The 15,546-nt window shown below is 38.7% G+C and overlaps 2 protein-coding genes across 3 annotated transcripts in view; one reads left to right on the plus strand and one right to left on the minus strand.

The window, feature by feature from the left end:
• The window catches only part of TTN (titin), a 281,827-nt gene extending 279,062 nt beyond the window's left edge, over positions 1 to 2,765 (plus strand). Inside the window, exons 319-320 of the mRNA XM_059726268.1 lie at positions 1,029 to 1,331; positions 1,461 to 2,765. Coding sequence (XP_059582251.1) covers positions 1,029 to 1,331; positions 1,461 to 1,759 — 602 coding nt within the window. The 3' untranslated portion in view covers positions 1,760 to 2,765. The remainder of the gene's footprint in view (positions 1 to 1,028; positions 1,332 to 1,460) is intronic.
• Positions 2,766 to 10,083: 7,318 nt separating this feature from the next.
• The window catches only part of PLEKHA3 (pleckstrin homology domain containing A3), a 28,450-nt gene continuing 22,987 nt past the window's right edge, over positions 10,084 to 15,546 (minus strand). Inside the window, exons 6-8 of one of the 2 annotated variants that reach the window (XM_006257832.3) lie at positions 15,072 to 15,115; positions 13,699 to 13,814; positions 10,084 to 12,332 (exon numbers count right to left, since the gene is read on the minus strand). In XM_006257832.3, the coding sequence (XP_006257894.2) occupies positions 12,205 to 12,332; positions 13,699 to 13,814; positions 15,072 to 15,115 (288 nt within the window). In that variant the 3' untranslated portion in view covers positions 10,084 to 12,204. Of the gene's footprint in view, positions 12,333 to 13,698; positions 13,821 to 15,071; positions 15,116 to 15,546 lie in introns of both variants that reach the window. The other variant, XM_006257831.3, reaches the window with a different exon arrangement.

Here is a 15,546-nt window from a genome sequence, read left to right on the forward strand (position 1 = left end):
TCTGCCATAATCTTGCCATTAACCCCTTAGTGCTACTAATCATTGTTTTAAATAAATATGAAAGTAGCTCAAAAGAAAAAGAATATTCAACTGCAATTAAAAATGTGATAATCAATTATTAGCATTTGAATTAAGTTCAGCTATTGACAGTTCCAGACTACGATCTTGATTCCTAGCATCAAGGGGTTACTGTTTTGCTCATGATGTACTGGATGTATGTGCTTAGGTTTAAAGGAAAGCTGCATATTAGCAGTTATTACTGCTTTCTAGGACTATGGAACAATTCACTTAACCAAAATATGAAAATTAGAAAATACCAAAAAAATTAAATAAATTACATTGTTTCAAGATTTCTACAGATATGAACGGGACAATCATATAATCACTTGGGCTTCAATTCTAGCAATAACTGTAACAAGAAATGCTGTCAGCTAATACTTACCCACAAAGGAAAATAAAAGATGCAACTAGTGACTGAGAGAATAGGGTGGGATTCCCCAGCAATTTTTAGTGAGGCATAACAGCCAAGCTCTGTGCCCTGGGCAGCAGCAGCTGTGGCAGGGGCCAAGGTGGCTGTGTTGTCTGCAACTGCTGGGTCAGCAGTGGGTGTCAGCTGCCATTTATGTACTTACTCCCTGCAAGCAGATGCCTGGGTCTGATGTCTCAGATACCTACCACTCATTATGGTGCCATTTTTTTAGGTACATTTTTGCATTTTTTCCCCCTAGTTAAAGTGAAAAACTAATGTCAAAACAAAATGAACACATTAGAACTACAAGGCAGCAGAACTTCATCTCTGATTTTTATATGTGCACAGGCTAAATAACGAATCATTTCATATATAATGTGTTATTTGGCCACACTTGATGAAGTTTATAAAAAAACATGTTTATGATTCACTGCAGTTTTCCTTTAAACCGCAAATTTTGTCTTTCCTCTTTTTGTAAAGTCAACATGTAGGATCACATGACTTCACCACTTTATGGGATGTCATTGATTTTTACTTCTATGTTTGCTATGCTCCACAGCGCTAATTGAAGAACCTCCAAAAGAGGTAGTATTGAGGACAAGTGGTGATGCAAGCATGCAGGAAAGTTTCTCTTCTCAGGCATTACACATGTCTGCTTCTAAACAAGAGGCTTCATTCAGCAGTTTCAGCAGTAGCGGCAGTAGCAGCATGACTGAAATGAAATTTGCAAGCATGTCTGCCAAAAGCATGTCCTCCATGAAAGAATCCTTTGTAGAGATGAGCTCCAGCAGTATTACGGGGAAATCTAGTTTGACACAACTGGAGAGTTCAACTAGTAAAATGCTTAAATCAGGTTTGAGAGGTGAGCAATACAATTACCAGTAGAGTTAGCATATCAACTATCCTGGAGTCATACTTAGACTAACTCCACTGCAGGGAGATACTTCTTAATGAAAATAACTAACTTGATTTTTTCCCCATTTCTGTAAAGGAGTACCACCCAAAATTGAAGCTCTTCCAGCTGATATCAGCATTGATGAAGGGAAGGTTCTTACTGTATCCTGTGCCTTTTCCGGCGAACCTGCTCCTGAGGTAACATGGTACTGCAAAGGAAGAAAAGTTTCTAGTCAGGACCAGCAAGGCAGATTTCACGTTGAAACCAGTGAAGATCTAACCACTCTTATAATTATGGATGTCCAAAAGAATGATGGTGGACTTTATACACTAAATTTAGGAAATGAATTCGGTTCTGACTCTGCCACTGTGAATATTAACATTCGATCAATTTAGAGAGCTTGATCTGTTTTATTTACACTTGACTTTTTACAAGTGATTCATATGGACTGAAATATCTGATCTGTAAATATAAAAAAAAATATTTTTGTACCTACCTGAATGAGACAAAGTCCAAAGATATACATTATGACTTATAGTCATTATTGACTTATGAATTTTAAACATTTTTTCATTGACATGTACATACTGTATATAGCCGAAGTTAACGGTTATGGAGTTTTGTACCATTTATTTTGTGACATTTTAAAATGTAACTTTCGGAACTAACTGTTGGTAGGAGAACATTTCTGTCGAAATGAATACCCTGCTCAACATTTAACTAAATGTTGTGCCTCAACTCATTGTTGATGTCTAAGAATGCCTCAACAGGTAGAGAGGCTCCCTGTTGAAGACTACCTACACCTAAGAGAGGATACTGTGCATGGTATGTTATACCTGCACAACTATTTATGTTGAATCAGAAATGTAAGACATTGGCGATGTTTACAAATACCCTCCTGTAAGCAGCACTTTAATGTTTTACATTGGAACTGATTAATGTCTCACGAACATTTATTTCTGCGACTGACTTAATTTTTTGGGGGCAAAGTGCAAGCGGCCAGCACTTTGTTCACTCACTGTTTGTGTACTGTTTCTGACATACTGACTGCCTGAATAGCTTTAAAAAGTAACACCACCTGGCCATCCCCTCATCACAGTTGTTCAGGTACTCAAATGCAGCAGCAGTACCAACTCTTGGAGGTTCCCAGGGTGCAGTGATTGTGAGTTTGTGTGGTAGTATTAGAACTCTATTACGTAGTAATTTCTGGGTAACTAAGCAGTGAACCACAGTTTTAGAAAAAAACCCAAAAAACTGTTGTCAACACCACATACAACCTGACACTTCAATTTGATGTAGTTCTCTACTGTAGTAATACATATTATTGTTAGCTGTATTTGTTGAACCTCCTTGAAGTAGCATTGTTCCTTTGAATTAAAGCATGCTATCTGCACCTTACAACTTGGGCTTTCTTGTGATTTGTTTAGTATGTTATATTTTATTGGTACTTCCATTTGTTTTTCAGTATAGACCACCTTCCCATCTCTGACCAGAGCCATGCACTCTGCTCCTGTCTTTACCCCTGCATGCTTCTCTTCCCTTCACAATCTTGTTCACACTGACTCTCTCCATCTCTCTCTCTCTCTCCCCCCCCTCCAATCTTTTAGCAGTCTCTCTATTTCACTCACTTGCTCGCTCACTTACTCTTTTAGCATATACCCTGGATGGATTAAGATGGTTAGGATCACACTGTACAAAGCAAGACAACAGCAGAGTATCAAACAACAAATTGTTGAAAAATTCCTTGCAAGGAAGGGATTGGCTAACATCAGAGTGAGGAGTAAATAGAGGGGAGATGAGACAGGGCTGGGAAAATTTGCTTTACACTTTAGTGCACTGGGCTTCCACATTCATTAAGCTGTTGATACAAATATTCCTGGTGTCTCTTACAATTGATATTGATCAGATCTCAGGACTTTCCAGACTGGCTTATTTTTCAGGAGAGAAATCAGTAATAAAAGTCTGAGGCTACTCTTAGTGTAACTTCTTTCACTTGTGGCATACATATCAGTTCTTTCACAGAGGTGTTCTCAAAACATATGCAGACAGGTCCTCCTGGCAGTATAGCAACCAGCACATCAATTACTAGTTCAGAGGTAACAACTCAGCATTGACTCAACCTAGAGAGATTAAGGCAGTGAGAGCAAACATTCCTCTTCGTAAAAACCGCCCCTCCCAACCTCCACAAAAATGGCATCCCAAAACTAAAAACAGTGAAATACTGCCTCAGAGACAAGTACACTGTTCACAAGAGTTAGAAAAATTATATATAATGATGGCCACCATATCAGTAACAGAAGGCACAGATTTTAAAATAATAATGTGTTTGAACTCCATTGAAATCCATGGCAATGAGGTACCTAAATACCTGTAAAAAAAATTGATCCCTAAATCTAACTTTCACCAACTTTCCTTGTCTCCTGAAAAAAGCCAAACTATAAAGACTATCTATACTGTTAGCCTATACTGGGAGGGCATTTTTGTCAGGTAGCAAATTAACTCTGCATTCCTCCCAAGTGTCACATCAATCTCCTTCCCTGGCCCAATTTGCTCTTTCTGCCACGTTCCTTTCCCAAACTGCTGTTCTGCTTTCTACTTCCTATCTGCCACCATGCTACTTGTCCTGTCTCTGACCTGTTGTCTGCCACATCTGGTACACACAACACAGGTTGGCCACCATTGACCTATACGATTATCCCACTTCTGCGTTCTTTGCACTTTCCTTTCTTTAGATTTCCATTAGACTACCTTCCCACCCCACCTACCTGTGGGTGTCACCAGCTTGTAATGCATTCATCCCTCAGTTGATAGTTACTGCATGTGCTATTTAATTGGAACTCAAGTGTTCTTACTTATCCTCCCCAGCTAGCTGCCACCTCCTCCTCCTCCCCCCAAGTGAAGAGAAACCTTATCACTGCACTACAGAATTAGGCTCCTCTCCTGTATGCTTTTTTTGTCCCCATGACACTTGCACTTGTAGCTGCTGAATGGCTACCTTCAATGGAAGAACTGAAGTGTGCTACTAGCTGACAGACCCACTGTCCAACGGTCATGACACTCCAGTTCAAGGGATTCCTAAGGAATAATGTCTGTACCCCTCCTCACCATACCCATAAAAAGGGGTGTTGTTTTCATCATTTTCAACTTCTTTACTCTTTTTTTGGTTCAAAAAAAGAGGAAAAACTAGGACTCTCACCCTCATCTAATTTATACAATAGGGTTTCTCCCCCTTACTTCAGCTGTTTGGAAACCAGTTTAGAAATTTTTCAAAAGGCGTACAAAAGCTTTAGTGCCTCCACTTATACTGTTCACAATTTACAGCTCTCTGGAAAATATCTAAGACAAACACTGACCAACATGCTAACTTGATGGTTCAAGCAACGTTCCATAGTCAAGAGAAAAAAATAAAATATTTTAGCCAGGGAACTGACATGCTGTGCATTGCAACACTTTAAACAGGTATTTCTGCTTGATGTGTGGGAATACATGGATTTCTTTGAAAACATGCAACAATGTTTTATTTTCACAAATAGTGGGTGGGTCTACACATACAATTAGAGCACCTAAATAAATTCCAGTGCAGTTTGCACCAGAATATATTGCTCCTAGGTGCCGCATCATCACGTGGGATCAACACAGCATGTTGACCTAGGGTGGAACAGCCCTGGCTGGCAGAGGGCTCCAGGCGTTACCCTGCCAGCCTGGGACTGCTCTGACAACTCAATATGCTGCGGGAGAGCTGGCTGGGACACGAGGGTGCTTCAGTGTGGGGCTAGCCAGCAGGCAGCCCTGCACTAAAGAACCCTCGTGCCCCAGCCAACCCGGTCAGCATCTACATGTGCATTGTGGGACAGTAAATAACTCCACCATAGTATAGTACTTGTATCTGGCAGTACTATCCTATGGCAGTATTAATTACTTTACTCTGTCCTAATAGCACCACACAAGTAGATGTTGATGTTTTACTGTGGAGCTAATTAGGAAACCCTGCAGTGTCTCATGTAGATGCACCTACCAAAGAATTAATTTTCACCTTTGAGTGCTCAAATATTTAGCAAACAACATGGATTTCAAAATTGACATTTTTCATTGCAATAGTCAACAACAGGGGCAGATCAAAGGGGATGCGGTGGCATGACCACCCCCTTCCATTGCTAACCCTTCACCACCTTTCTGGCCACATTGCAGAAGCAGCAGCCAGGGACTTTTTAAGTCCTGAACAACGTAAGAATTCCATCACCCACCCCATCCTTCTCCTCCATGCACAAAGACACATCCCCCTCTCCTCCCATTCCCCACTGACCAATTGCTGCTGCCAGTGTCCCCTGTCCCAAGGGCAAAGGGAGCTCCTGTCTTGTACCAGCCAAGCTGCATAAGAGTTGGGTGCAGCCCAGGATGGCAGAAGTAGGCATGTGGGGTCTCCCTCCCCATGCCTGTTCTCTGGCTGGTGGGGAATATCCAGGGGAACCAAACAAAAATGGGGAACCCACCTGCCCACTGCTACCATCCCAGGCTGAACCCAGCCCCCATTCTGCCTGGCTGGAGCTGCGAGACATTGGTGGCACTTAACTCACCTCTCACTAAGCTGTAGAATAGTGTCATTTATGCTACCATGCTGTTGATAATCCCCATGACAAAATTACTTTATTATAGTATATCTCTGACATAGTCTAACCTACTTTAAACCCATTTCTCTACTGTTTATTATACCTTAACACAATGAAAGGACAGTTGGAAATCAAATTTGCAACACAAGAAAACAATGGAATAGTCCTTTATTTTTTCCTAGAGTCTATTTACTACAGCTGCACCGTTCCAAAGCCAGCTCTGTGAAGGCAGATTGTACTGGCTGCATTGTAAAAGGAGCATGTACTTTATTTTTTGTGTTTAAGTTCAGCCACGATTCTGATAAAGCATGAAGTAGTACCAGGCCAGCTTAACACTGCATAAACTAAAGTTTTGGACAGTTACATACTTATAAAGGCTTGCATTTAATAATTACATATAAAAATAAGTGCAATAAGCAATGCCTTCAGAAGCAAAACAGGAGATCATGATCAACTATAAGAAATTTATTTAGGAATCTTTAAGGAGGAAGGCAATTGCCACTTGGCTTGCTTGCATCAAGTTGTATATGGACAGCTTAAACCAAAGTCATACTGCTGAAAAAACAAAATGTCTTCAACTTTTCCTTTAGATACTAAAATACAGTACATTTTATTTTCATAACTCATACAGGGCATTAAAATGTTATACAGAAGTTTTATGATAAAAGAAGAAAAGTTTTAAAGTAAAGAATTAAAAGTGAAGTTAATTCAGTGTTTCAAAAGGACATGTTTTAAACAGGGCAACACATAAAAATCACTCCCTCCCCAACTTTGGCAAGTACCTGGGGGGTGGGGGCAGATAGGAATGTAAAGGTTGAGCTGGTAAAAGCAATGCCATAGAAGTAAGATGAAGCAAACACATGGAGAGCTCTGAAACACATTTGGATCTAGCTCTGCCTCTCCTTACTCTTGTACCCATCAGGCAATAAGAATCTTTGACCTCCATGCAAGTTAAGGGAGCTTAGGGTACATTGAAACTCATAATGCTGTTCTGCACAAATAGCTTGGGCATCCCAGGCACTGAATATGTAAGCACAGCATGCTGCCCAGACAAATATTCCCTGCATCTCATGAGAGCTAATTAGCCCAGGTGAAATGCCATGTTACTGTAGATGTACTGCCTCTGGTTTTAGTTCACTCAGCACTAGCTGAGGTGAGGTGCATGGCACTGTATTGCTGTACAGATATAGCCTTAGTGACTCACAGAAAACACGCAGGTTACAAGATGAGAGCTCAAGTAAATCTGCTGGCACACATTCACTTACTGTGTGATTAGCCTGTTAATTATGCCATAAACAGTAACCCTCCTAGGTAGGGTTTGTAATCATGTGACAAGAACAGGAAAATAGCCAAAAAAATATACCAGAAAAAGCTGATTTTGTTGTTGGTTTCCATCGTGCCTTAAACTGAATGTGTGTCAGATAGCCTTGCCATATAGCCCAATGGTGGCTGTAGGGCAGGGCTTGGTGGACAGCTCTTCCATGTTGGCAGGCTGAGAGCCCTGAGGCGTAGCCCCATGGCTATCTATAACCCAGCAGATTTGACTGTATCAAACTACAGTGCCCAGGGTGCTGTAGAACAAGGCACTTGGCACTTCCCAGCCATGGGGACCCTGGGACTGGGGAAGAGGTCCCTGATCCCAGGGTTCTTGTACACCAGAACCTTTAAAAACTGCGTACAGCCATAGAATGGAGACACCACAGTCATGGATCCTGGAGCTCCAGCATGCCGGCACCTTAAAAAAAAACCTCATAAACAGCTGGGTTGCACATAAATTTTCTGACATTGGTGTACAGGGCTCTGGGTCCTGAGGCTGGTCCCAACTATCAGCTGCCCCAGGACTGTGCCAGTTCATGCCAGGCTGCAGGCTACCAGCTTTCAACGTGATCCAGGGCTCTCCTGCACTGACATATAGAAATGGAATGAGTGGGATCTGATCTAATCACAAAATTGCACATCCTGCCATACACATGTGCATGCATCATGCCATTAAATAAACATGTGCTAAGGCCTAAGACAGCACTACAACTTAAGAAACAGTTAGGGAAGATGATAAAAAGTAGGGACAAGAAGTCACCCAGGGAGGTGGAAACAGAATGTATTAGATGCAGGTAACGGCAAATACTGACAGTATTCAAGTGGAAAAAAAAGGTTAGACTGACACATGAAGGAAATGAAAAGCAGAAAAGTAACCACACTAAGATGGTTCTGTAGAACTTTTTGCTTCAGGAGAAAACAGAAACACACAAGGAGAATAAGATCATAGAAAGGAGATAAACAGGACAATTTACTTCCCTCTAAAGCATGCAGTAGTGGGTGTGGTTCCATGAGATACTACTGTGCAGTGGTTACTACACATTTATTTAGTACTTGCAGAATCAATTACTAAATAAATGTGCAGTAACCGTGGTTACTACGCAGTAGTGCCAGCAAATGCCTTTTAAGTGATACTACTGTGCAGTAACCTAATAATACTGCACAGTAGTGTATCAGCACTGTTGGTGCTGTGACACACTACTAGTGTACTATTATTCACCTACTGCACAGTTAGCGTCTTCTATAGACACCCCCAGTGAACAGTTAATGTGACTCAAGCTAATATTTCATTCCAACTCCAATAAGTTTAATAAAAATCAATGCCTTGGGGCATGATTTGGTTTAACCAATTTTTAGTGGCTCAATACAAAGTAAAATTACTTCCACCCATTGTACTAACCAGCAGTTTCAACAGAAGTTGAAAAGGTTAAAGGAGAGCTGGGTTTTGATTCTGAGTCACTGAAGCACAGTACAAGCCCTGTTATCTAGCACGCATGCGGCGTGGTGGGGTGCCAGATATCTAGAAAGTCTGGTTACCTGAGGCTGGCTGTTTTCCGCCGGATGCAGAGCAGGGGGGAAAGAGGGTAGTGGCAGCCAGATCTGGAGCAGCACAGGGTGGACATTTCAGCCAGATGCAGAGCAGCAGCAGTGCAGGGCGGTGGGTGGCAGCGGCGGCCACCGCATGCGAGCTTCCCCCCCCCCCCCCATCTCCCCACATCCAGCCAGGTGGCCGTAATTAATAGAGTATTCTGGTTAGTAAAATGCCGGATAACAGGGCTTTTACTGTAAGTAGAAACTTTGTAATGCCTTCAGTGGGAGTTGGACCATATTCATTATCTAGCTCTATTTATTAAAAGCACTCATGAGGAGGGCTATGTAAGTTTGTTTTTTCCAAGTAACTGACATGAATTCTCTACAACACCAATTTATACATAATATAAATTGGTCCCATTGTTAACCAACTAAAACATTGCGTGTTTTGGCAAATCTGGAGGTTCAAATCTACAGACTAGAAGTTCCTGCTTTTTTTGGTACAAAATATGCATACTTACCAATTACAATAAATTATGAAATGCATGGTAATGCAATGCAATAATGTTATTTAATTGACTGATTTTGCATCTAGGAGGTGAGGTAAATCATTCTCTCATCCATGGCAATGTTACAAACCACGTCATTCAAAACTATATGCACAAATCAGTTTTAAAACTGTGAACAACAGTGGAATTAAAATAAATACTATGCATTACATGAAGGTCTTGTGCACTAATGCTACATATGCTTTGAGCACACATATACATTGGTAAAATGAAATCTGGGCTAAAACACAATGATTAGGAACCTCCCTAAATTGTGGCAGAAATTCATGGTGCAGCAGCGCCTTTAATCTTGCTCTTTTCACCATGCTACTCCCCACCCCCCCAAATGCTGAATGGCCGAGAGGCAATTAATGCTATGGTTTTTCCCTCTTGATCACTCAGCAGCCACAATGAGGTGAGGGGCTTGCGGCAAAAAAAAAAGCAAAATTAAAGGTAAGGTTAAAGGCACTGCTGCACTGTGAACTTCTGCCACAATTTAGATAGGTCACTAGCAGTGATATTTCAGAATAAATGTGTTTGTTAACATTTTGCCCTGGCAACTCAGTTACCCTGATCAGACATGTATTCCTAGAAAAGAAGATATTTATGCAACTCCAATATTATTAGGAAAAAGAAGATATCTAAATGCATTTCAGTGTTTTGCTTATCCTATTAAATGAGTTTATACAGGTGACAAAAACGAGTGTAAGGTTCATATTAAGTGCAACAAGTTAATTTTAATTCCAATTTCTTCTTTTCATTCACTCAAAACTTACAGGAATGAAAAAAACGACTGAAATAATGTAATTTAAAGGGATTTTTCTTCTTTTGCAACCTTAGCTCAGAAAACTTGGATCTGGATTTCGTTTTTACAAACGTGAACAAGAATTGTGTACAATAAAAATCCCTAACCAAATTAAAAGAACTCAAAAAGTAAAAACAATGCATTTGCCCAAATATTTGAAAGTAGTTATATCAGAGCTTAAATATGATCGTTCCAACAATATAATGATAACTGTAAAAAAATATGATCAGCTGCAATACTTTTGTTGCAGTATATATAGTACTGGAATGTTTGATCAGGTCACTTTTTAACATTTTCTTTTACAGTTCTGATAAGACAGCAGGAGACTAAGACCGAATACATTAGAATGCAAATTTTCAGAAAAATGTGCAAGCATGTGTATGACTAATTTGTGTGTGCAAATGGCTAGTTACATGCAGTTGGTAATCTAAACACAAATTAGGACTCTGATCCAGCAAATACATGACTATTTTATGCAAGTAGTTCCATTCTGTGCACCATACATAAATTTTTGCAGGATTGCAGATCTAGGTATGTAATTGCTCATATTTTTGTGAAAATTTAGACCTGCTTGATGCAAAAGGAAAGCTCTGTTTCATTCTTTATTCCTCTTCTTGAGTCCATACAAATGAATGTTTTTGTACATGTGAAAAATAATAATGGGGCAACAGAATTATCAAATTAAAGGAAGTTTGATTATAAAACAGAATTTGGTGCATAAGAGTGCAAAAAATATGTATTTATTAAACACTGTGTAAATTAAAACAGCAAATGATTTTTTAAAGTACTCCAGGACTAACACCTTATAGAGCAATTTTGTCCAAAAAAGTGAATATAAAAACCAAGTTTGTAATGCAAACACTAACAACCTTATACAAGCAAGGTGCTAGCAGGCACTGCTATTCTATATTATTCACAGAGTAATTAGAACCAAATTCTGATCCTACTTGAAATTAATGCAAATTTGATCAGAATCTAGCTCCAGATGTAAGCCAACTTGACATCATATTTAGAAGTCAAAAACAACAGAAACCCCTTTTCTGTATAAATATAGGTCATAAATAAAATACATATAGATAACAAAATATTCATTACAACAGCAGCTCAATGGTCTATTATAGAAGCAAGCACTAAAATAATACCTTGTTAGACAGAATACTTAAGCCGTTTCATTTGATTGCACAGTAAATCTAAACAGTGCTACAAGAGCCATTTAATAACGCGATACACTTCCTCAATGATTTAAGCATGTCATAAAATCTGTATATCTTTAGCAATGAAAGTCAGTAGAAATTTTTTGATGCAAAAAGGAATAAATAAATAAAAATTGTTAAATATCCAATGTTTGGTACAAATGCTTCATATTAAGATAAGTTACTTTTTATATATTTGTTTAGAAAAATACACTAGATATTTCTACTTTCATTGGCTAAAAATAAGGACCAGATAATTTATAACCTCGTGGTTTTAAAGGCAGGCAATATTAATTACCATCAAGCTGATATAACAACCCACTAGCATGCTTATGCCACAGTCGTTTTATTAGGTAAAATTCCCATTCCAGTGGAACTATGGAGTACACAAGGACTACGAGATCAGGTCCCAGGTTTGTACAAACAACCAACTGGTCCATGGCACAAGTTACATTTTCTGCCCAAAATCTGAAACCTTTTTTCCAAGGTTTCTAATCACAGGCTTACTTAAGATGTCAATCAGACCTTCACACTTTTTAAAAGAGCTAAATTTACAAATGCAGATGTTTTTCTGTTAAACCATCATTTGTTCAAAAAACAAAACAAAAAAACAAAAACAAAAAAAGAGCAACCACACATTCAAACTGTGAAGTATTAGGAAAATAGTCTTGCAAATAAACGATATAAAGATAAAATACACTTTGAAGTTAGTTTTTACATTTATCTATAAAGTGCAGAGAAATCCTTCTAAAAGGGAAAGAACTACTTCCTATAACAATAATATAATTACAGCAGCTTTTGCATAGCATTACTTAAAGAAAGTTGAATACTTCAGTTTCTTCAGGAAGAAGAGAATGCAAGAGTCTCTTCCAGTTCAGATTTTTTCATGGACACAGATTTGTTTTCTTCAGGAATGGTTGACACTGCCAAATCCCCATTGAGTGTACTTCTTGAACAGTGAGCAGATCCTATTGAGATATTGATTAGTATTTAAACTGTGACTGAAACAGCTCTGTTCAAACTGTTAGGCACTCTATTTGCTAACGTTTCATATACAACCTAATATATATTTTATCCTACTGAATGCAATATTTGCATATTGTCCATGGAGTCTCCTGAATGATTTTAGTTAATAAGGAATAGGGTAATGGATAAAGAACATTAAAGCTAGTGTAAACTCCAAGAAATCATACCACGTAATGCACAACCACTGTAAGAAATTGGTCTATGTTGTGGCCAGACAAAGTCAATATAAGAAGCATGTATTAAGTATGGTGTGGCAATTTATCTTTTGTTAAAAGATTTTTCATTAACAAAATAGAAGCAGGATATGATCATTCCATGAAGATTTGATATTATTGGTACATCTTGTTGGGGAAGAGGAGGAACTGAATCAAATGCTGAAAGATGGAGACCTTACACTGGAAAGCATGGATCTCTTTTACTTAACATGATGAAACAACTATAATGGTGCAGGTGAGTTAGAAAAAGGAGTTCTCCAATAGAGAACAGAAGTAGACTGATGTTGCTCAAGGCAGCAAGATTGAGCCTGACCTAGTTATTCTGAAAGAATCCAGACTGGGTTATCCAGGGAAGCAGAAGCAGATGAGGGTCACCTAGAGTGGAATTAATTTCCGTGTCAAAAGATATGTACAGTATTGGGTGCTTCAGGAGGTTTTCAGCAATGCAGAGGCTTTGTGCTGATCCAGTACACAGAGAGAAGTTAAACTTCAAGAAAGGAGCTGCAGTATTCTCGGGCTAAGCCAGGACTAAAGGAAAAAGTAGAAGCCTTTTTTTAGAGAAGTCCAAATGGAGTCAATCTGATTGAGAGTTCCAAGGGAAAATCCATGAATGGACCTTACTTACCTCTGTGTATGGACTCAACGGTACTATGTTACAAAGAAGCATTATGTTTAGAATACAATAACACGTTATTATTTTGATTTGCTATTAGCTATGCCACATGGTTTCAGAAAAATGCTCTTCTGTGCAAGAGGTGGGTAGATCATTAGCACAAACTGGTTTTTTTCAATATACCAGTTCATATTTTAAGTGGCAAATCAGCCACTAGGTAAACCAAATATTATCTTTGATATAGCATGCAGGATTCCTACATGCAATTCTTTTGGCCAATAAAGATTGCATGCTTAGATATACTCCTTTTTGGGGAAAAAGTAGTACATTCTGCAATATAAGTACTGTTATAAGTTGTACAGAAGCTGGCACTGCAAAACTGTGCTTCTCTAACAATTTACTTTTTTATGATTCAATTATAAAACAGAATTTGGTGCACAAAAAATGAGAGCACAAAAACCTAAATATTAAACAACTTACTTTCTGTATCTTCAAGGGGAACATCATTATAGAATTCTGTATCAGAGTATGTTCTTCTGCGTCTTTGTGATAGCCGGTGAACTGAAGAAACTGGTTCTTTTACCGAGTGACTACTCCTGCAACTTAAATAGGATCCATTAGTTCTACAAACCTGAAAACAAAAATATTATTGGGTCTATCCGCTTTTAATTTAAAATAAAGGTCTATAATATGTATGTTCTACTAAACCTATATGAAAAAGGTAACTTCCATTTTGCTCTATACTCTTGAAAGTAAACTGAATGACCAGAACATTAACTGTAGCTTGCACAGATTTTGAAGTGTAAAGACTATGGTAAGACTATGTTCTTACATTTAAAAAAAAGAAGAAAAACCTCAATTATTCAAAAGAACGAGAGTCAAATGTTTTCCATGACTCAGGAAATTGTACAAATTCTTGTAATTTCAAGAACAGAAATCTATCCCTGTGAAAACAACAGGATTACCTTTTTTTGCATTTATAGGGGTTTATAGTAAGTACACTAGATCATGGTTCTCAACCTTCTTTGTACCAGGAGCCATTTGTAAACTTCAATGGCCAATCCTGATCCAGTGCACTTCACTCTTGACCCGATGCCCCATCACCCCCAGGCCCCAGCCCCCCAGTGTGTGGGATAGAGGGTGGATGCATGGGGCGGGGGGGGGGTGGCGCACGGAGGACCCCCAAACAGCCTCTTGAAGGTTGGAACTCTGACAGCCTGCAAGGTAAAAGCTGCAGCTTCCCATATTTTTCTCCTTTAAAGTAAAACCCTTTTTTAAAGTTTGTTGATCCATTTTTTAAGTTTGCTTACAACCCTTTCAAATATTCTTGCAACCCACTTTTGGGTCACAACCCACAGGTTGAGAAACGCTGCTCTAGATCAAGGGTCAGCAACTTACAGTCCGAAGAGTGATTTTTGTATTCTGCTCAAGAAGCTGGGAATTTCATGGTATTTCAGCAGCATGAGACTTTGCCCATGTGATGGTCACTGGATAGCAGAGAGAAGCAACAGTTGTTAGGCAGTGGGATGAAGTAGCAGGGCTGGACAGCCTGCCTCAGACCAAATTGGTCTATTTCTACTTGCTGCTCCGGAAACATTGCTGACCCCTGGTCTACATAACAATGTCATTATACATCATAAAACTTGTTTAATCAACTTAGAGAAGTTATGATAGCATCACTTGAACAAATAATCATTTCAAATTTTGTTATTTAGGAATTTGCCATAAAGCATATATCCTCTATACATCAACTGTAAAGCATATTTCAAATGCTGTAGGGATAACTGGACTGACCTAATAAGAAAATTATTTCACATTCTGAAAGCACATTTAATGGCAATTTGCATTCTTACCTGTCTGAACTGCAAGTACCAGGGTGGCTAATGGAACGTTTCATCTAAAAGGTGAAAGAAATAAGCTGTAAACTATTTCTCAGAAATATGCTTATACAAGTTCACTTAAACTTTGGAGGTGAGAGTGAAGGGTTGAATGATGTTATTTTAATTTAAAAATTAACTATCCTAAGTTCACTAATCTTAGTTAGGTATTTGAAATAGTAGAAAACACTTTGCACTGATGACAGTCCACCCTGATTTAAAAAAATTAGTTTACTACTCAAAAATATTATCTGCAATGTATATAGTCCATTCTGTTTTGCCTCAAAAATTATGCAAATATCTATTAGTTCATTGCTAGACTCCACTGGAAACTCAAAACATTCTTAAAGGGTGCCAGTTTAGAGTCAAAATTATACTCTAGGATTAATCCAAAAACCAAAATTCTGCCACTTGTATGTACAGAAGGACCCTGCTATTTCAGCCTGAAGGA

Source organism: Alligator mississippiensis, chromosome 4 (genome assembly GCF_030867095.1).
Source record: "Alligator mississippiensis isolate rAllMis1 chromosome 4, rAllMis1, whole genome shotgun sequence".
Classification (NCBI taxonomy): domain Eukaryota; kingdom Metazoa; phylum Chordata; order Crocodylia; family Alligatoridae; genus Alligator; species Alligator mississippiensis.